This window comes from Taurulus bubalis (genome assembly GCF_910589615.1).
Source record: "Taurulus bubalis genome assembly, chromosome: 12".
Lineage (NCBI taxonomy): Eukaryota > Metazoa > Chordata > Actinopteri > Perciformes > Cottidae > Taurulus > Taurulus bubalis.
Genome location: NC_136600.1, coordinates 19,931,348 through 19,953,176, shown reverse-complemented (window position 1 = coordinate 19,953,176; position 21,829 = coordinate 19,931,348). Strand labels below are relative to the sequence as shown.

Below are 21,829 nucleotides of genomic sequence, written 5' to 3'. Positions count from 1 at the left end.
ATGTAATATTATTCCTTTTTTTTTTTTTTATATATTTCGCATTTTTTATATTTGATTGCTTACCTGTATATATAAATGCTGCTGTAGCGAAAAAAAGTCCCCTTGGGGGATCATTTATGAAATCATGATAGTACCACCCCGGCACGGTAGGTGGCGCTGTCATCCATCCCGGTGGGACACAAGACCATTACAGTTCTGCGGAAGAAGAACATTTCTGCCCCTCCATGCACTTTGAGAAGAGACTGAGCAACACTAATCCAAACGTGACTGATCCGATCGCTTTCTCGCTTTTGCACGAGTCTCTGTGACTGTCGATTGTGTAAGTTGTGTCGCTGGTTAGGTGGCTGTCTTTACTGTGGTGTTATTTATAAAGATCGTATTCTCATCTCCGTTAGCCTTCACATGAGCTACCTGCTAACGCTCAAGGCCTAGTTAGCTGCATTTTGTTGAGCTTTGTGTGACAAGCAAGAGCGTCGTGCACACTACACTGTTCGCCACCTCGCTTGCTAACCAACATATTTGGACTCGTGCAATTCCACACAACGTTACAGTATTTTCAGATTAACTCTGTTTAGTCGCTTCAAGCTCGTTGCATCTGAAATGAAATTCAAACGCTGTTAATCGCGACAAGCGTGCTAACGTTACTGTTTGGCCTCTTCAGCTCAGCTGGGGTGGTGCTTTTCTCAAGTTAATGCCCTCATATTGGATTTTACTACGCGGGTGAACAATTTAGCTGGCTACATACCACGCACTTGGTTTGGTAACTGTCGTTTTACTGAGTAATGCGAACTTGCGTCACGAGCTACCAAAAGCTAGGCTATACGAGATCATGTTAGTGTCTATAAGAACTCAAGCTAGTCTATAAGAGCTAACGTTGGTTACTCTGAAGTTTCCATGCCAGTGCTGCGTATTAAAAGTTAATATTGCAACAACAAGAGGTGATATTATTAATTGGTTTTGTGTCATTCAGGGTGCATTTGAGAAATACCTTTGTCACCTCTCTGGTGTATTATGGTGTTGAATCTGATAGCTCAAGAGTGGTAGCAAGACCGATATTTAATTTGAATCTATTTTTATTTCACTTCGTTTATTGTGGGCTTTGGTTCAGAGGTATGCAACCCGAGCAGCTTGCCCTATAAGTGGAGCTGGCAGGATATATATATTATGTACAATAACTGCACATCAGCTTTTAGGTTAAAGGTCCGTTTACGCAGAAGGCGTCACTGCGTCGAGGAAAGCATGGCCGCTGTTACGCACCGTTTATCTTCAATACATTGCATGACACGTTTTTTATCCCAGTGCCTGTCAGACATACCACAAAGTCAAGCAGGATTATTATTTTTAAATATATATTGGCAATTTTTTTTGTTTGTATTCATGCAAGTGAATACATTTCCAACCGTCCTTGGGCTCGTTGGTTTCAGATCATTTGAGTGCACTATGAAAATGTATTTGTAGCTAAGTTTTATAGTCTGACTATAGGACTTTTCCATTCAGCTGCAACATAGTATTGGCTTCATAAACTATGACGTTTGGAAATGACAGGGGGCATAGAAACGATTATGAAACATGGATGTAGTAAAATGTCGTAAGTTTGACAGATGTATGGTGTATAAAAACTATTTTGCTCACTTCTGGCTGGAGGACAGTTTGGCTCCATGACGGCACATAAAACGCCCCCAAATGTAATGAATAGGAACTCTGGAGAGAAGACGGTTACACTTTCTACGGAACAACTGCTAGACTATACTCTGTTTGCGCCAGAGTATACAGAAGAGGAAATGTTGCTGAGGCGAGCAGAGCATGACAGGGGAAAGGCAACAAGAGGGGACACTGCCGCGATTGGATTAACCAGAACGCCAGCCTCTGGAATGAACAGACTGCAGCAGTGGTGTAGATGGCCAAACAATGCAATCCACAACATTGTTTGTTCTGCCGTGAATGGGATATTTTGTTAGCGCAAGGTTGCGATGCAGTCGATGAACCTTTGAGTGACAAGACATCCTGGTTTTAATGCTTTCCTGCAAATGTGCAGTACAATTTGAGTTTTGTGTCCCTTGTAGCTAATATGTTTTGTTCAGTAACTGCACAGAAATGCATGACTGCATGTTTCAGGAAACAACTGCCACTTGGTTAAATATAGACCCTTTTACAGTTTGTAAGCAATAATGATGTCTGTAACTGCGCACCCAGTTTGGCAACAGCAGTTTACCGCATTGCAATAGTAAAATGTACGAGATAAAAGTATCTACTACTGATTTTAATTGTCAATTTTGGCAATTTGGCTTGTGAGTCTGAGTGACAGATTTGGAGCTGCTTGGTTGGATCGTGGTTTCTGTTAATGGTAAGGGTGATATTTTTTCGCAGTTACTAGCTGTGTGTCCCAATTGAAGAATTGCCTTCTTTCAAGTCTGCAATTCAAGACCTAATGTATGATGGATCAACAAGGCTGTCCCATTCTGAAGGACCTCCCAAATGCATTGAACTGGTGTTATTGATCATTGACCCACAATTGGAACACCTGGATTCAGCACTAGGATCACAGGCAAGGATCATACATTTCAAATTATGGCCATTGTGATTCCTTCGTGGACTGTTGCGTTCTGTGAGGTGACGCATTATATGTCTAAACCTGTTAAGCCAGTAGTAGTTCTCGGATCAACTTGATTTCATTTTACTGCTTTCATTGAATTGTTCATGATGAATTTGAATAATTAACTTATGGTGTGATTTGATAGAAGGGTCTGATAAGATTGATCTAGGACAATAGGCAAATGATTGTGCCAAATAGATTGGGTTGCTTTGTTTATTTTGACCATTATGGGACTGCATTTCTGAATGGACTGGTGAAGGGTGTGCCACTGGTGTTTCAAAAATATGAGTATGAATTAATGTGTGATAAAGCGAGGAGTCTTGCCTGGCATTTGATTGAAGATAAAGTGGATACAATTTTGGTTTGACTTGTTTGAAGATAAAGAGAAGATGCTTGTTTATATTGGGGGTTGAGACTTTACACTCTAGAGTGTGAACTACGATACATGTACAATTGTTATGTCAACCTCAACCATTTGAATTCCTTCTCGGTAGTTAAAGTGAGTGTTGTGCACACTGATTTCACTGGTGTCCCTTGTCTCTGATGTCTTTTGTCTCACGTTGCTATTCCAGTTCAGTGGTGTTTAAATGGGAATGCCAGGAAGTGGACGCTGAGCTAGAAAAGCTCTGTTGGCAATAATGCTATTCTATACCCCTCTGTCTGCAGGTGCTGTTGTTTGTACTTCAGCATGGCGGTCGTCATCCGTTTACAGGGACTAAAGGTCACAGCAGGTTCCGAGGACATTCGCAAGTTCTTCACTGGCCTCAAAATTCCGGATGGAGGGGTGCATATAATTGGTGGGGAGCGAGATGAAGCTTTCATTATCTTTGCTTCGGATGAAGATGCAAGAAGAGCCATGATACGGTCAGGAGGTTGCATTAAGGGGTCACCTGTTGCATTGCTACTAAGTAGTAAAGCAGAGATGCAGAACATGCTTGAAAAAAGTGCAACAAATGTAGAGCCAGATCAAAAGAGGCGACTTGAGGAGAATGCAAGATGCGCTAGAAGATCTGTGGACCCTGAGGTGGGCAGGAGATCAGCTAGCAGATCGGATTATTCTCCCCTCCACCACCAGAAGGCTGTAAACACTGAGGACTTTTTGCACGTGTTTCTAAAAGGAATGCCATTTTCTGTGACCGAAAAAGACGTCCGGGACTTTTTCTCTGGTTTACTTATTGATGAAATGATCTTATTGAAAAATGGAAATGGTGCGAAAAATGGGAAAGGTCTGGTCAAATTTGCAACAAAGGAGGATGCAAATGAAGCTCTAAAGAGGGATAAGGGATACATTGGCTCGAGGTATGTGGAGATTTCCACAACAACAGCAGATGATTGGCACCGGGTTACAGGGAACGTGTCAATGGCTGTCAACACGGATGGTAACTTTGAAAGGGAGCGATCACCTGTTCGCCAGCAAAGGAATCCACATCCTATGAGGTCACAATCACCTTTTGCTCCGAGGCCCGTTGCCGCTTCTGACGAGGAGTACTGCGTTTGGGTAAAAAATCTGTCGTATGCAGCTGATAAAGAAGACGTAAAAAGGCTTTTTCGTAATGCAAAGCTTGAGGATGACCAGATCCTGTACTTAATTGGCAATGATGGGAGAAGAACTAGATCCACGTTTGTGCTGTTCAAGAATCTGCGTGACTATTGTGACGCCTTATCCCCTGAAAAACGGCAGTTTTTGAACCGATGGATTCAGACACAGCCAATCTCAAGAGAGAAAATGATCGCCCTCCTGGAATCTCCGGGCACCGCTGTTGGACCTTCTGGAAACTCTGAACTTCAGGATCGGCCTCAGTCTTATGACTCAGAGAAAATGTGTCTGTTTGTGCGGAACCTACCATTTGATGTTCGGAAAGTTGAGATCATGGACTTCTTCCTTGGGTTTAATATCACAGAGGACAAGGTGGTTGTGCTGCGTGACCATGAAGGTGCTGGAGTTGGCAAGGCTTTGCTTCTCTTCCGGTCTGAGGCAGAGGCTATGAGTGCACTCTCTCTTAATGGACAAAGGTTCCTTGGGTCAGAAGTCATACTCAAATGCATTTCACGTTCTCAGATGCGGCAGTTGGGTGTTGAGCCGCCACTGGTGCAAGAGCCAATTGCGCAAGAGTCGCTGCCAAGAGATGGGGGATACTTTGGCAGGAGAAGCGAGGCATCCTACTGCCCTGGTAACACACAATATCCTGACCTTAGGATTCCTCAGGATGGTAATGTACCAATGGCTAATACACAGGCTGACATCTATGGACGCTGTGATAATGAGCCCTTTGCAGTAGGCCCTTATGCTCCACAAGACGGAGGTAATGGTGTTCGTGGGGGCTTTGGTCCCTCAATGCATCAGTTTGATGGTCCCACCTGTGTTGAGCTACTTAATTTACCGTTTCAAATCAGAATTGAAGAAATCTATGACTTTTGCTATGGATTTAGCATTATCCCTGGATCTGTTTCACTCCAATATAACCAGAACGGGAAAAGAAAAGGCACGGCAACTGCAGTATTTGAGTCCCGTCAGGAGGCGATGACAGCAGTTCAGGAACTGAGTGGAAGACCCATAGGTCCAAGAAAAATACAGCTAGTACTTGCGTGAAAGAGGGATCTTTTCATGGCACCTTATGTGCCCTAGCAGTGTAGTTTGGACATATGCACAATGTTGATGAAACAAGTTGATTGAAAGGAAGCAATGGGCTTTTTTGATATGATTTTCATTTTGACTTTTTGTATGGCATGGCTTTGTAAATATAGTGAATTTAGCTATACATTTTTTGTCTTTTTTTTTTTTCACATGTAGTTTCACTTTGGGGTTTGTATTCTATGCTCATCCTAAAAATACGCACTAGATTTTTGGTTTTCTCATGTTTTCAACCATTGAAATGTGTATTTGATTTAACTTCCAACATGGTGTGACAAATATTGTATGTACATTGCATTTTACTACATGTGGCTGGTGTGAAGTGTTTTCATATAAAATGCATACATTTTGAATTGTCTGTTTTTCTTCACAGGGCTGTCACACATGTAAACACATTTTGCTTACCACATTAATAGTATGTATGTAACTTGCTGACCAATTAAAAGGAATGTGTTACTGACAGCTGTTAATGGTATTCCATTAAACCTAAACTCAAATGTTTTATGTATCAGTATTTAGTTGGGATATACAGTGTTTGAAAAAACTCATCAGTCCATTAGCAAGATTTGTAAATTGTGATAATCACCTCTCCCTTCTAATAAATGAAAACAAATAAACACAGTGATTTGCATCCTCTTGCGATTCTAGTTAGACTTAACATAAATGCATCATTAGGCTTTATATTTGGATGTACAGCAAAGAAAATGTCATAAACCTAACAATATATTCAGCTTATGTATAGTCCAATATATTAGTTAATAGTGCAACATTTTCACTTAACATTTTAGCAGTCTGAAGGATTTTGTATTCAAAAGGTATTTATAAATACAAATATATTGTAAGAAACAGTAATTGGTGAATACTTAAAATAATTTCCTGTTCCCTATTGCAGCATTGCAAACCCTTTGGCATGAATACAGTTCAGAGTGAACAGTTCTTATATACAGTGAGTAAACCCTGCTATATCAAGACAACCACAACATTTGCAATGTGCAATATAAAAGACAATCCAAAAGTGACGTGTCCTCATATGGGATTAAGTGAAAAGTATTCCCGCTATGGTCTGATAATGTTGACAATAGGTTTTAACGGTTAAAAATATATATATATTTTATTTTGAAAAATGTTTACCGGAAGTTATGTTTTTCCCTTGATTGCCGTGTCACCGGTGAGTGAGGTGATCACTGCAGACAGAACATCACGCCGAAGAAGCTGTTTCAAACTACAGGTGACTAATTTATCATAACATGTCCACTATTTAAAGTAAAAATGACTACGAAGTGAACTCATAACGTTCCGTTTCGGAGTTATTTGACCCGATGTTGCCGTCTAGAATGATGGTTTCCTAGAGTTCAAACTTCTGCAACTTGTCATCACTCAACGTTAACTTTTTTAAAGTCGTATTTTGGGCTTGATCGTTAGTTCGGACCCTGATGGAAACGATAATCCGCCGTTCACGTGAGCTGGCGTTCAGTCCACTGATGTCTGAACCGCTGCGATGGGCAACACGCATTCTCCACCTGTTTGCTCGGATGTTGCAACCGGTAGAAATAGTTTTTGAAATACTGTTTAAAGACTTCTGTGTCCAGAGTGTTCATTGGTTTATGTCGAATTAATTTGCCATTAACCTACTTAAGCTAAATGTGGAGTTCCAGTCGATTCTGTTGCTCACGTTAGCTGTTGAGCTACACTCAACCTGGTCAGTGCCAACTGTCCCCTGGTATTATTAAGCTAGCCCATTTCTAATTAACGTAGCTCATGGATACTCGCACTTTATTGTGAATTTGAAACGATAAATTGAAGTCTGTCTGTCTAAAAAGTGATTCCAACACACTCTTATAGTCTTAAATTAAAGAGTTGACACTATTCCTGACGTCGGCTGGTGGCTGTGAACCCTTTAATGTCACATGACCCCTAATGGATGCAAACCCCACTTTTAAAGCGCTGATTTCTAAAATATCTGCCTGTAGTCATGCATCACTACTCCGTATAGGCCTGGCAGAGTGTGGTAGATGTAAAACATGTTTAAACCTCACTGACACCAGAATGGAGGTATCAAGGATACGATTCCTCCAAAAGCACCTGGAGCCTGCCAGACCCCTGCGCCGCTGCGTCCCCGTTGTGATTGGTAAGCAGTCTGCACCAGTTGGTCACACTTATAGGAATATTAAAAGGTGTTGATTCTATATGTATTGTGTCCATATATAATGGAATGCTCATATGAGAATTGTATCACTTCATTTAGAGGCCAAAATAAAAGAAGAAGACAATGAAGAGGTAAGAAATCCCAAACATTATTTTAGGGTTGCAAACATGTTCAATAATCATCTCTAAAAATATGATTAATCATAATATTTGAGGCCTTGAAACCAGACAAGTCTTTGGCGTTTTTTGATTGATAAATGACAAATAATTTCATGGATTATCAAAAATGATTTATTTTTTTAAATCAACTAATCATTTCAGTTCATCACCATTTGGTTGTTTGGCAGTTGATTAAGACAAATGTATGTTTTCTAAAACTATTCTAACGTTGCTTGATAGAGAACTATTGGCATAGAGGAATTCCTCAAGATTGTCAACCTGCACAAGCGGAAAGAAGGTAAGACACACAATGTTTTTAACAACAAATGAAATGTTTACGTTTCTGCTCATCTGGAAACTGGGTGCTTTTATTGTCTTTTTCTCAAATTGTGAGTGACAGTAATAGTTCGACAAAAGGCCCATGCATTGACAGAATAACTATTCATTTTATTTTACCAGAAATATTTCCATTGAGATGCAAAAGCTCTTTTTTGAGGGAGTCCTGGCCAAGATGTTGGCATACAAAGTTTCACATACAATAACAACAAAACAGCAAAAAACAAACAACTTCACAAACAAAATAAATATGCAACCAGCATAAAACAAATATTAAATGATCCGTTCAGGAACAGGACATGTACGCTCACTGGTCATATAGCCCTTAATCCTGTTTTTATCATTTTAACTTGAATGTGGCTTTTCACACCAAGACACGGGTGCAAAATAAATGTTGTCTTTATTTCTATTTTCCTGATTTAGTAATGTTTATTTTAATGTGTGTATCTATATTTTCATAGGCAGAATATCTTACACAAGAGATTTTTTAATGGGTCTGGCTAATTGTCCTGAGGCCAAGAAGAAACCGGAATTCTTGCCAGATCATCCCATTGTCCTCATGGCGGCAGTAAGTTTGCTGTTGCTTCAGTTTTTTTGGTGGCATCCTCCATAAATAATAACTGCTATTTGGATTTAATTATGTTTGTATACTATCTTAACAGAGAGATCTTGGGCACCCAAGGCTTCATTAGATGAGGTGGAATGGGGGAAAGAAGACATGTGAGTTTGATGTTATAATGTGAACATATTGTGTCTTTATCAAACTTTTTGGCACTCTAGTAAATGAGACAATCTAGATTATGATTGGAATTCAATGCATATTACTATTTTTTATAAGTCTAATTCACATAAAACTAATGTATATTAGCCGTCACTCATTAGTGGTTGTCTGACTGTCATTTCTTACTGTATGCTTTACTATTGGCGTTGGGTTCAGTTTAGTATCTCGATGTATGATTATCAGTATTTATGAACGTTACAGTATATTAAATATTTGTCATTGTTTTCTGTTTTTAGGACGGCAGAAAAGCTTCACTCGCCTAAAGAAATGTTAAGAAAATGTTTTTGTTGTTTGTTTGCTTATTGGTTTTCTTGGTGAATTTAATTTAACTTTTTGCATGTTTATTTTCTTATATGATAACAGTTTGAGGTGAAGTTGCACAAATTCACAATACTAAACAACATTTTACTTGCTTAAGTGCGAGTGTTGCATTGTCTTCTTTATAAGATTTTGGCTAGAGTGAAGTATTTTCTTTAGAGAAAAAAAAGTGTTTTAAACACTAGACATTAATGGATATTCTTCAGCTGTGGTATTAATGTTTCGTTTAAAGAAACTGGGGATTGCCATTGAGTGCAGACTCATCATATTAAGTGTCTCAATAAACATGTTAATTTCTCTCATAAAGGAATGTTTGGCTCAACAGTTTTGTGTGACGACATTTTATTTCCTACATGAAATTCAAACTTAAGCTGGAATTATGAATATCAAAACAATGTATCAATTGACTTTGTGTAATGAGAAAGATATTGCTCAACAAACATGTAGAAACATAACAAAACTCTGCCGTGTTCTATGGAGTATTTTAGCATCCTTCTGCGGATTGTTGTTTAGTTTTCTGGCCCTCAACTCCGCTCTCATCCTCATTTCCAGCCTCAGCTACCAGCTTTTTCTAAGACAAGTGCTCTATTAAAGCCACTGTACTCTACCTGCTCAGCACCAGGTGGTGAAGGTTTTCACAAAGGAATTGGTAGAGCTGAAGTGAGAGTGAATATTGGGCTTAAATACATCAGGCATCTATTAATTATCTGTTGGATGTTTAAATATATATCCTTGTTTTCTACTTTATATATTAACTGATATGGCATGTCTCATTTTCACAGAAATACATCATCCCTAAAAATATAATATATCCACATGATTAAGAGTTTCCTTCCTTTCACCTAGGCATTAAAAGAGGAGATAGATATTCTACACCGCAGGGATTTAAAAATGGACTTATGCAGGACTACTGTGATCTAGGTATATTGAAGGCACTCCATATCAAGCAAACTGGTGTTATCCAAAGTATATTTTCACTCGGTATCAGCGAGTTGCATTTGTACAGACCGAGACAACAGAAACAGCACCTAATGAATAAAAGTCAATATTTGATTGATCTTGTGTACACCATTCTTCAAAAGTACTTCAATTCACCTATAGCTCACAACAGTAAAAAGTCTTCACTCCAGAAACACTAAAGGTGGGGTTGAGGAGTGTGGAGGCTAATCACCAGTGTCATCAAAACTATAATCAAACAGAGAGTGCGTTTTTATGGGCTTGTCTGTGCGCACGAGTGATGTTAGTCACTGCACGTCCGTTCTTACGTCACCTTTGTACTGAGCAATAGGGCTCCACTTCCAGTGAATGGGCTGGTTTGGACGCGTATGACGTAATCGACATCGCATCACTGTAGGCTGGAGGCTCAAGTTACGGCGTCGACCAATTGTTTCGGGCGACATTTATTTGTCAGCAACCAAGGAGCCAGCAGTCGAACCGCAAACACAGAAAAAAGGTAACTTGTCTGTCCAGTGTTTCGTATTGTAGTGTTTCTGGATGTGTTGGTTTCGTTATTTCGAAGGTAAAGATCTCGGAGCCGAGCGTCTCTTTTGCCCCGGATGTGAGCGTCAAAGTGCCGTGTAGCTGCAACGCCTGATTGATAATCTACGTCGGGGTGTTCGTATTTTGTAAACATGTATCTTATTGTGTTAAAAGTTTAGGCGGTTCCTCGACCCATGTCAGGTTTGTGATTGTGACGTTTTGTTCTCGCTCACTGAGTACGTTTGCCCGCACACGGCTGTCTTTCAGGAACATGAATCCAAAGGACGACAGGTGGACCGAATCATGCAGCAGGTGAAACTTTACTCTTAATTAACCCCGAGTTCAAACGTGTGTTCACAAATTTACAGACCTATTTGTTCACCGAGATCATATGGGCTCAGATTAAGATATATGGTTAGGGTTTGGATGACTATACGAGGTGTGACTGCGTATCAGGACATGTTTATAACCACTTATACGTTTTTATCGTGCTGACATCAAATACACTATAGGTCTTGTATAAGTGAATCACTTACAATGATCTTCTAAAAGGCAGTACTCCATTTACAAACTATGTTGTTTACAATTAGTAGTTGAACTTGCCATTGAAAAGTGACTTTCCCTTAAAGGATAATTTCACCTAAATCACATTTTCTCACTTAATACATATTTGCTCACTCTGAGTATATCTACACTCAGTTGCTTAGGTTCACCTAACTGAAACTAGAAATGTATCTAATTCATAATTTAATATGATGTAAGTGAATTAATTAATTATGTTAAAATAATTTCTATTTTTCTTCTAAGTAAATTACATAACATCCTCTGACAGTTCAACAGCACTACAAACTACATCTAACAAAATGTCCATATAGTTAAATCAACACCTTTTTAAACCGTTTTAACAAAAACATTTAAACCCAGATTGTAGACTGCATTATAGCTAGGTGTACCTAATAAACTGGAAACTGAGTGTATATATAGTATGTATACATACTTCGCAATATTCAGAATTTTTTTTTGTATGTGTGAAAATTACTTTTGAAAAACTTAAATTTGATAAACTCAACAGCAAAAGTTTGTACCTAAAGAAAAAGCTTCTCAAGATATCACACTCAACAGTTTATCCACCATTTTCATTGTGATACCTGGATGTCTTTCATCAGAGATGAGCTCATAAACATAAGGGAAACAACTCTACGAGACTTACTTCCAACATTTCTTCTAACATCTGTGGAATTACTGAACATTCTAGTCAAACCTTTACTCATGAAGTGAGACAAGCCGGGCGCTTGTGCGTCTCCACCGACATGGATTGCAACTAACTGGACGAACTTCAGCTACTACGACTGGTGGTAAAACAACGGAGGATGAAGAAACATCCTCTGTTTTGTGCTTCACTGAGACTTGGGTCTGAGGAATGATACGACAGCTGGCAGGCTTCCAGCTGTTCAGAAGGGATCGGGACATGGAGCTCTCCAGCAAGGATGGATGAATCTGTTTTCATACCAACAGTGGCACTGTTCTCCTGATCTGTAATCTTTCATCCTAAACTGTAAACCCTTTCACTCCACCCCATGAGTTTGCTTCATTCATACTGGTCCGTGTTTACATTCCACCGCAGGCAAACGTGCGGAAACCTTTGCCTCGCACGTTTGCCGACCAGATACTGTGTGGGGAGCGGATCAACCCGGACTCCTTAGTTATTGTCCTTGGTAACTATAACAAAGGAAACCTTAGCCATAAACTCCCCAAATACAGTTTATTAAAAGTTCAACCAGAGAGGAGTACACTTCAGATCACTATTGCACCACAATAAGTGGGGCCCATTGCGCCATCCCTCGTGCTGCACTGGGACACTGATCTGATGACACACATCTGATTCCTGCAGGCATTCACAGGCAGACATTAAAGCTCTGTACTGTCCTGTTATCAGGAAATTAATGCTGTGGATCAGTGAAGCTAGGGAGGATCTTTCGGCGTGTTCAGACTGGGATGTTTTCAGGACTTACCAACAGTCTGGATTAGTACACGGAGGTTGTGACATCATACATCAGCTTCTGTGAAGACTGGTGTATTCCAACAAATATTTTTTGTTCACTTCAACTCCATGAATGACCTCCACCTGGCAAATGTGTTGAACAAGTTGTATTGTCACTTTGAAAGACAAGTGGACAGTCCCAACACCAGCCCCCATGACCCCATGACCCCATGACCCCATCCACCAGCTCTAGAAAACCAGCTCAGCAGGGACCCATGCCTCCCTACCAAACATCCCGGAATTTGCATAAGCGTAGCTAGCCGACCTGACTGTGTGCTGGAAAAGGAGGCTTCGACCGATTGTTGAACCTATAGGATCCAAGATGAGCAATGTGAATTCCATCCTGGCAGTGGAACAGTTGACCAGCTGTTTACCCGTGGAGGGGTCATGTGACCAGATAAGCAGAGGATAATTGATGGACGGAGATTTGGACTATAGCTTTACCCAGTTCAGTTGCATACTACTCTGGTTGGCTACGGGCCCCCTACTCCGCTGTGGCAGCCCTGGTTTTAAAGAAGAAGGTGGGCAGCAGGGACTAGTCAGTGTAGTTGGGTCAATGTGATGTTGTACATTCATTGGGCTCCACCCACTACGACATTGTAACCCTAGTTCTATGAGTACAGGCAGATCCCTCTACCAAGGGGGGGCTCTATTTTGTCCTGTGAATTTAGAGCAGACACTTGAGTCAAATTTATTGTAGGTGCACACACACATGGCCAATAAACCTGAATCATATTAAAACCGGAAGCATTTCCATGGCTAGATAACACAAGGTTAAGTGAGAAAATGTCTTTAATATTTGGTTGATTTGACCTGGTAGGGAGGTGCCAAAACTTCAGATTTGATCAGCCACTTAATGAATGAAATGGCATTTCTGTCTGATTATCAGGCTACAACTAACCTATAAAATGTTATCCCCCTAAGCCCTGTTTTTGTATCCAACCCACACCTGGAAGAAATGAAAGATGACATCCTCTACCACTTTGGTTTAGGAACCGGGACTCACAACCTACCAGCTATGTTTGGTGACGTCAAAGTAATAATTTTCATGACCTAAAGAAATCTATATTCCTATAATTATAGAATACTATAACAATAATATTAAATATATATATTTTCTTGTGTGTGTGCGTGCTTTCTTTCAGTTTGTGTGTGTCGGGGGCAGTCCTTGGAGAATGAAATCCTTCACCGAGTACATTGCTGCTGAGCTCAGTATGGAAGACCCCAAATCAGAGTACCCAAACATCTGTGCTGGGACGGACCGCTATGCTATGTACAAAGTTGGCCCTGTGCTCTCTGTCAGTGTATGTAAGACCTATCATGACATACACATAGTAGTAATCATATTCATCTGTGTGCCTAGTGTGATTCCATCAGATGTTCATGGTGTGTGACTCATCTGTGCTTTATTTTGCAGCATGGAATGGGAATCCCATCTATTGCCATAATGTTGCATGAGCTTATAAAGCTCCTCCATCACGCTCATTGCACAGATGTTACAATTGTTCGCATTGGAACATCCGGTGGAATAGGTAAGCTTTTTTTTAAATATATTTTTTGTTTCCTGAATGACATCCGATTATGCATGTGCTCGGTTCATAAGGATGCTTGTATCCTTGTGATTCTTCAAACAAACACACTTTTGTAAGAGGAAATTACTAGACTAGACCTAGACTCCTTGTGTGGTCAGGTGTCCTTGCCATGTGATGGGTTAGTGTGGTCATAGAGTAAATTAAATTTGACGTCTTGGTACTGTCAGCTTTTCTTATAGTTTTACCACAAGAGAGAGACCAAAGTCCCTTAGCAGTGTCATCCAATATTACTTTTTGTGTATTTGCCCATGAGGGTATTTCTCCAGTTTTAAGAATAAGAGAAAACTGCTATTCACCAGCCGTGTCAGCGTGTGGCTGCTATTGTTTTCACTTTGTTTGTCTATATGAATGTGCGTGTCATCATGGCAAATAATGTGAAAGCATCACAACCGTGCAAGATACAGTCACGAAACTTTACTGGTGTGGTCCGAGCAAGTATAGAGGGGTAGATAGGGGAAGGGGCGTAGGACTATTTTGTAATGGACTGCACCACTGAATTACAAATTGAACTTAAAACATATGTTAACTGAAATAATTTAAAATAGGAAGTTTAAGAATTGATTTGGATGGTTTTCATTTGAAACTGAACATGTACTTATTTTACTTAATATAGGATGTATACCGAGGCCAGTATGTCGTTTGAAAATATATGAAAAATACTTCTTAATTGAAACTTTCTTGACTATAATTTGTCTCACTTGTCATTGTTGGTGTTCAGGGCTTCAGCCTGGCACGGTTGTTGTCACCAAGCAGTCTATGGATGCCACCTTCCTGCCCAAGTTTGAGCAGGTGATCCTTGGGAAGACGGTGGTGCGCAATACTGATCTTGACCCAAGTCTGGCTGAGGAGCTGTTACAGTGCAGCAAGGAGCTGAACCAGTTTGAGACAGTCATAGGCAACACCATGTGTACACTGGATTTCTATGAAGGTGTGCTTTCTGATGCATTGAGTGTGAATCACATTTTTCATTTTGTAGTCAAATACTTTTACTATTTTCCCTGTCTCTCTTGTCAATCCCTCAGGCCAAGCCCGTTTGGATGGTGCCTTCTGCTCCTACACCGAAAAGGATAAACAGGATTACCTCAATAAAGCCAGTGAAGCAGGAGTCTGCAATATTGAAATGGAGTCATCCGTTTTTGCTGCTATGTGCAAGCTGAGTGGTATGCGAGGTAAGAACATACAATATCATGATATGAGGACTTTTCCAGTGTCTAGAAACAGAGTTGTTTTCAGACCTCTTTCAGTGTCTAACATGTATTTCTTGTTGTGTACAGCGGCTGTGGTTTGCGTGACATTACTGGATCGCTTGAACGGGGATCAGCTGAACAACTCTAAAGACGTTCTTCACAGTTACCAACAACGACCTCAGATACTGGTTGGCAACTACATTAAGAAGCAATTGAAGAAAAAAAGCAGATCGTAGCTTAGTGCAACAGTTATTACATTGTTATGCAAGCATACATACAAATTCAAATGATACATTATTTCCTAGTGATCAATAGCCATACCTTAATACCTCTATTTGTCACTGGATTTTTAAATTATATACTTGTATTTATCCTTTGGCACTGTCTTAATACATCCTATGTGTGTATGGTATAGGCTTTGCCTTCTAGAGCTTTATTGGGTTTATCTCTGCATGCAAGCGCAATTGTGAAGATTTTTTTCTCACCCTGAAGCTGTGCATGGGTCCCCATTTTATGTCTGCATTTGCCATAGATATATTTGCCGATGCCAGGGTCCCTGGACAGAGGATGTTCTATGTGTACAGATTGTAAAGCCCTCTAAGGCAAATTTGTCATTTCTGATTGCTGAATAAATAGAAATATAACGGCTGTGCAACCATGGTTCTGATCCCTTTTTTTCCAGTGTCAAGCAGTTATTAACAAGTGAAGAAGTTAAGATGATGAAGTGTTCTGACTCATGAGCACAGGTTTACAACATCCAACAGCTTGTTCTCGGTGGAGGAAGCACTATGTGTAAAGCAGGAGGTTTGTTGCAGTATGACTAACATCCTGACCACTGACTTTTTGAATATAACAGTGAAGTTCCTGAAAAGGATCTCTATTGATTTCTATTAATTTGGCTGACGCAGATATCCTTCCCTCTCAAAAATGTACGCCCACTCAAAAGCATTTGCATCCTGTCTTCAGATTAGCAGGTCATTTGTAGTTTTAATCCTTCAGGGTCTTGGGCCTTTTTCTCGATTTTACATAATTTCTTAAATTCACCTTTTAAAGGCACTTGCATATTATGTATATATACCCATGTGTTACATCAAAAACTTGCAGAGCAATCTCAGCTCTCTATATAATGAGGTGCCATTGTCATAAGGCACAAGTGTAAAGAGATAAACAGCATTCATGTTATGAAAAAAAACTGGTGTTATTGGGTCCAACCTGAATTCCTACAAATATCTATTAAAATACACAAGTTTTTTTGGATGACATTTGCTCCTGGCTCTCACTCTGCAGGCCAACACTGACGTGAATGACGTCTACGTGTATTGAACGTCTGACTAATGGCATTTTTCTTGTTTGCCACAAGAAGCCGAAATATATTTAATATTATTTGCATGTTTTCTTTTTGTTTAAATTTCCAGATCCATCATGTGTATTCTTAGAATGATACAACACATTTATGCTTATTTTCTCATGAATGTGGATCCAATGAAACCCAAGTATCAGTTCTGAAGAACACATTTATGACTCCAGCTATATGCTCACATATTGCATGCTGAAAGCCTCTCTGCGCGTCAGAGCACTATAGGAGGGTCTGCCTGCGCGCTCCCGTGCGTGCCCACCTCCTGTTTGCCGTCCGCTCCTACCCCGGTCTATTCGCTGACTCAGTGCCTTAAGCAGCATCACCGTTCACCTGCACAGAGCTACAGCATCCTCTGCGGAGAAAATACATCAGCCATGGCCAAAACAGCAATCGGTAAGTGTGTTTTAGATTGGTCACGATAAAACCAATGCATGGATGGATGGACTTGTGACGGATCCTTTCTATATCGAGCCCACGTCGGCCCGGTATTGTCTAGGTGATCGTGTTTCTGTAATAGCTCCACTCAGAAATGTTCTCTTTTGAACGATTAAAACTATAAATGTAATCCCTCTTGATATTTCTTTATCGTCTGTGAGCCTATTGTCTCAGCGTTTTTATTGTCTGTTAACGTCAGCGAGAATGTGGGCTTCAAGGGTCCTCCGTCAGGTTACTGAAATGTCTCATTATATCCTCATCTACGTCAATGTAATGGTCCTCATTTGCTTTAATCATATGTTGTGTATACGTTTATATAATAAGATAACACGGATTGGCTCATGGCAGTTTTATTTACTACGCCGCACCTGCTACAGCGGCCCCAACATGCAGCATAATGCAGACGGACCCCACCCAAGATGCTGTGCTGCCGACCATTTAGCCGACAGCCAAGCTGAGAGAGCTTCATCCGTCTGACTTTCATACTACTTTGCCATATTAAATGCGATGGTTATTTTTTTTAAACGTGTTTATGAACCTAAAACGTCTCCTGAACGCGATTGTTTCATCAGATCATTTATTTGGGAGGTTTCTCCTTTTTAATTCGTGTCTCTAACTTTACGTATTTCTTCCTTGCTAATGATATACATCACCCGCTGAGATCGATATGCTGCTAATTATTTCGCCCAACAAAAAAAAAAAAACATTGGGCATTGACACAAATGCAGATTAGGCGTAGAGCTAGCACACTGAGTCTTATATGAACTGATACGACTATAGCCTGCATTAGTCATCTCCCCTGATGGACAGTTATTGTTGTAGGCCATGCATGGTTGTTTCCATGGGTTTGTTTAGGCTTTAGTCTATATCTAAAACATTAGTGGTGCCTAAACATAAATAACCCATTTGGTCCCTCCTAAAATACAGCAGGGTGTGCAGACTGCCTTCAATATGTGTGGTGGCAGAGACGTAGTGGAGGAGACAGGTGCATGGCAGGGTGGGAGGCAGGCCAGCCCTGCAGCAAGGGGCCGCTTCACACGCTGGCCTTTGCAGCAGAAGCAGCACTGACAATCTGGAGTCCTCTCTCAACAGCCATGTGGGCACTTTGACAAATGCAGGAGAGGGCATGGTAAAAGTGGTAGAATTTGTAGATGCGATTTAAAAACAGTGAGGAATTGGTGAAAGCACATTTTACCCCATAGTATGAAAGGAAAGATCATTCATCAACTTTATTTGACAGCTATGCTGGCAACACAGAACAATAAGGTAGATTTATCTATAAGACAGATGGATATGCATGAGCATGATGGTAGAATTTGCTGAGACAACAGGAAATTGAAAATCTTGCTCTGGCCTGTCTATTCTGAGTTTAGGCAGATTACAAGGGGATATTATAGGCAAGGCACAAATGTCTAAAGATTTAAAAAAAAGAATCGGAGTGATTCATCCAATTAATTGCTAAACAACAGGGCACTTATATACGTTTTAGATATATCGGTCATCTAATTTGTTGTATCTTAATTTGGAAATACCTCAAGTATATTTATGAGTTTTGTGACATGTCTATTTCACTGTTTTCATGAGGAACATGGAGGTTCACTAGGATGCTATGGTGTGTTTATGTTCCCACAGCATATAAAGAGAAGATGAAGGAGCTGTCCGTCTTCTCCCTCATCTGCTCCTGCTTCTACCCAGAGGCACGCAACAAGCTTGTGTCTGAGTTTGAAGGTATGGATCAGCGCAAACATTGATCAAACAAATTGCCCCGCATGGATGTTTTGTCTGCCCTGTAAATACAGACGGTAGTAATAATGACATTGTTAAACTGATATATTGTGTTATTGGACATTGATTTTCCTGGTATTCTCATCACAATTGTCTGATTTACAGACATGGAGGTGAAGACTATAAACAAGCGAGCCTCTGGCCAGGCCTTTGAGGTGATTCTCAAGCCCCCGTCTCCAGTGTCAGATATGGCCCACAACCTCCCCTCGCCCCCAAAGAGGGATATCTCCTTGGAGGACATTCAGAAGAAACTTGAGGCTGCTGAAGACCGGAGGAAGGTGAGCATTTGACCTGTAACTTTGGGTTGGATTGTATATTAAACTATTCTGAATGAATCAGATGCTCTAATATTTTTTTCTTGCTGTGTGTCTCTAGTATCAGGAGGCCCAGGTGCTGAGGGCTCTGGCAGAAAAACGAGACCATGAGAGGGACGTGTTGCTAAAGGCCATGGAAGAGAACAGCAACTTCAGCAAAATGGCCGAGGAGAAGCTCCAGATGAAGATGGATCAGATCAAGGAGAACCGTGACGCCCATCTGGCCGCCATGATGGATCGTCTACAGGAGAAGGTGAGAAATGCAGAGATCTCAGTTTGTGTTTTCTTTTTGAATCTACCTTGAGACTGGGTATAACCAAGTTTGCGCGCCGGCTGATGATTATTATTCTCTCCCTCTCTCTCTCTGTCCTCGTGTGTTTTCAGGAGAGACATGCAGCTTTGGTGCGCAAGAACAAAGAGCTGAGGGAAGAGCTGACCGCATGAGCCTCGCACAAGTCCTGACTTCCATGGTTCCATCAACGTCCCCCTCATCCAGTCCCCCCCCCCCCTTCCTCGCCCCGCCCTCACCCTCCTCAGACACCCAACAGACACCCAACCCTGTAGGCCGAGAGGTTCAAGTACCTCACCACCACATCACAACACACCACACCACCAGTACTCACCACTATCAATATTATCAGTGGATACAAACATCATTAACACTCATCTTGAGAGTTGAATTAATTTGTTGATTTTAGGGAAAATGTGAGAATATGGTTATTATTTTGTAAATACTTTTTTCTTAAAATCTATCTGTCTATCTGTCTCTCTGTCTATCTCTCTATCTATCATGGTAGGTGAAGTACATACAGCGATTGTATTGTACTGCGCGTACAATTTCAAACATTTAGTTTGTAATTGATTAACGTTTCAGTTCTTGAAATTTGACTCGACAACCATTTTCTTGTGAAAGCCGTCGGTGTTGTGAGTTGGCTGTAGACTGACATTTGCAGTGTTTCCTGATGATGTCATGATGATGATGTTTCTGTGTCTTTGTAAAGAATGACAGTCGGTGTACCTACACCACAGATTCCTCGAGATATCAACGTATCCCATCTGTATCTCTCTCACGCACACCCACTTATTCTCAACACGCACGCTTGGAACTTAACAATACGCCAAACTCCACAGATCCATAAAGTATCCACCTCCTCTGAAATGAGCTTGATAATGAGCTTGATAGCTGCGTTGTTGTTATTAAGAATGTCTTTGCCCAATGGGAGCAACTGTTTATATACACTTGCATATTCCCACTTACCCTAACAACAGCATTTCTCAATGAATCCATCTTCTAAAGCTCTGTTTCATACATGGTATTTGGGCATTAAGCTCTTGAATGTTATGACACCATACTGGCACCATGCATATTGTCTTGGACAGTGGGATGTGCTGTTGGTCCCACTTTGATATTGACAGTGTGACCATAACGTATGTCTGTGTGGGTGTGTGTGAATGTGAATTTACCACAAGGCATCATTAGCCTCTGCTCTCTTTAGGGGATTAGATGGAGAATGGATGCAGGATGCTTTACATTCAGCCCACTGAACTAGTCTCTTTTTAATATAAAGTACCACTGATATCTGCCTGCATCCTCTGCTGCTTGTGTTTCTCTGTGAAAGCTTTGCTGAATAAAGGTTTGAGGTTCTGTGAACATGGCATGCACCATCCAATACTTTTCTGTGCTAAAAGAGGAGGGAAAATGTAAGCTGACAAATAAAAGAACCAGTTATCTACACATCCTGAGATAAACCATCTTCCCCTAGTTGATTTTTCATTCATGTTTCAGTCTAATATTCATTAATTTGTGACATTGCACACAGTTTTTGGTATAGTTAAAAAATAGAATCAGGCTTATTCTTTGACAGTTAAACTAGCATAGAATAAATGGGATGAATCCATGATCCTCCATCTGGCATGTACAAGACAAAGTTCCTCCACTAGGTGGCAGTGGAGGATTTCTTTAAGCCAAAGAAACCAAGCAGGAGCTCATATCAATGATGACGCATGACACATAAATGATTTGTATTATTTTAGATTCAGTGTTTTTGTTTTTATGTTTCTTCCAAAGCATTGCAAATATTGAAAAACAGAAAAGCAAAAATCACGACTGAATCTACAATAATAAAGATAATGTGTGTTCTTTTCATATGAAGCATTATTTGGAATTGAAATAGTGCTTTCATGTAGAGTGAGCAAGGTTTGTGCGATTCATCATCACTCAGAACATGAAATACAGACTATTTTGTAAATTGTATATTTAAAATGACAACTTTTTATATATTATTAATAGCTTGTGGCCTAAACACTCAGGGAACAAATCCCAGACTTCCCCTGCTGGAAGCCTGAGGTGCTGCATGGTTGTATAAAAAAAAACAGTGGACCCCTAAAACTCTGCGTCACTCAGATTGTACCAACAACACCCAGGAGCTGAACAGTGATTTATTGGTCCAGCTGTCTTGTGTATTGTTGCTACTTTTTAACCGCCTTCCTCCAAAGTCCCCATCCTGTTCACACTATTGTCTCCGTTTCAGACCAACCCGAGCTGGTGAGGTCAGGGCAACATTGTAAAGGATTTCCTCTGGCTCTTAATGATTTCCTGGGTATTCATAAGGGCAACAATGCTCTCAGATTTGGTTACTTACCTGGCACACAGTAAAGGAATTGCCTTCCAGTCA

General features: G+C 40.4%; 4 protein-coding genes across 4 annotated transcripts; all 4 read left to right on the top strand.

Annotated features, from left to right (window-relative positions):
• The first annotated feature begins 247 nt into the window (after positions 1-247).
• Positions 248-5,811, top strand: rbm12bb (RNA binding motif protein 12Bb). Its single transcript, XM_079227166.1, has 2 exons — positions 248-319; positions 3,260-5,811. Exon 2 carries the CDS (start codon positions 3,282-3,284, stop codon positions 5,181-5,183), a length of 1,902 nt encoding a protein of 633 aa, XP_079083292.1. The 5' UTR covers positions 248-319; positions 3,260-3,281; the 3' UTR covers positions 5,184-5,811.
• A 1,442-nt stretch (positions 5,812-7,253) lies between these two features.
• Positions 7,254-8,589, top strand: gra (granulito; the record flags this gene model as incomplete). Its single annotated transcript, XM_079227321.1, is given in 6 exon segments — positions 7,254-7,370; positions 7,770-7,827; positions 8,327-8,433; positions 8,528-8,554; positions 8,558-8,570; positions 8,573-8,589. Coding segments are annotated over 6 exon segments (321 nt in total). The 5' UTR covers positions 7,254-7,271.
• Positions 8,590-10,357: 1,768 nt separating this feature from the next.
• upp1 (uridine phosphorylase 1) lies at positions 10,358-15,906 on the top strand. The gene is made up of 8 exons (XM_079226911.1): positions 10,358-10,417; positions 10,711-10,755; positions 13,409-13,520; positions 13,630-13,788; positions 13,902-14,016; positions 14,795-15,004; positions 15,099-15,245; positions 15,351-15,906. The coding sequence occupies exons 2-8, from the start codon at positions 10,715-10,717 to the stop codon at positions 15,497-15,499; spliced, it is 933 nt and encodes a 310-aa protein (XP_079083037.1). The 5' UTR covers positions 10,358-10,417; positions 10,711-10,714; the 3' UTR covers positions 15,500-15,906.
• Positions 15,907-16,969: 1,063 nt separating this feature from the next.
• Positions 16,970-20,884, top strand: stmn2a (stathmin 2a). Its single transcript, XM_079227857.1, has 5 exons — positions 16,970-17,013; positions 18,688-18,783; positions 18,946-19,118; positions 19,216-19,407; positions 19,539-20,884. The coding sequence occupies exons 1-5, from the start codon at positions 16,995-16,997 to the stop codon at positions 19,596-19,598; spliced, it is 540 nt and encodes a 179-aa protein (XP_079083983.1). The 5' UTR covers positions 16,970-16,994; the 3' UTR covers positions 19,599-20,884.
• The last annotated feature ends 945 nt before the right edge of the window (positions 20,885-21,829 follow it).

Excerpts from the sequence above, each read along its gene's own strand:
- rbm12bb (XM_079227166.1), top strand. The coding sequence starts at position 3,282 with ATGGCGGTCGTCATCCGTTTACAGGGACTAAAGGTCACAGCAGGTTCC.
- upp1 (XM_079226911.1), top strand. The coding sequence starts at position 10,715 with ATGAATCCAAAGGACGACAGGTGGACCGAATCATGCAGCAG. Across the intron at positions 13,521-13,629 it reads CTATGTTTGGTGACGTCAAA|TTTGTGTGTGTCGGGGGCAG; the intron begins GTAATAATTTTC and ends GCTTTCTTTCAG. Across the intron at positions 15,246-15,350 it reads CAAGCTGAGTGGTATGCGAG|CGGCTGTGGTTTGCGTGACA; the intron begins GTAAGAACATAC and ends TGTTGTGTACAG.
- stmn2a (XM_079227857.1), top strand. Across the intron at positions 18,784-18,945 it reads GCTTGTGTCTGAGTTTGAAG|ACATGGAGGTGAAGACTATA; the intron begins GTATGGATCAGC and ends TCTGATTTACAG. Across the intron at positions 19,119-19,215 it reads CTGCTGAAGACCGGAGGAAG|TATCAGGAGGCCCAGGTGCT; the intron begins GTGAGCATTTGA and ends GTGTGTCTCTAG.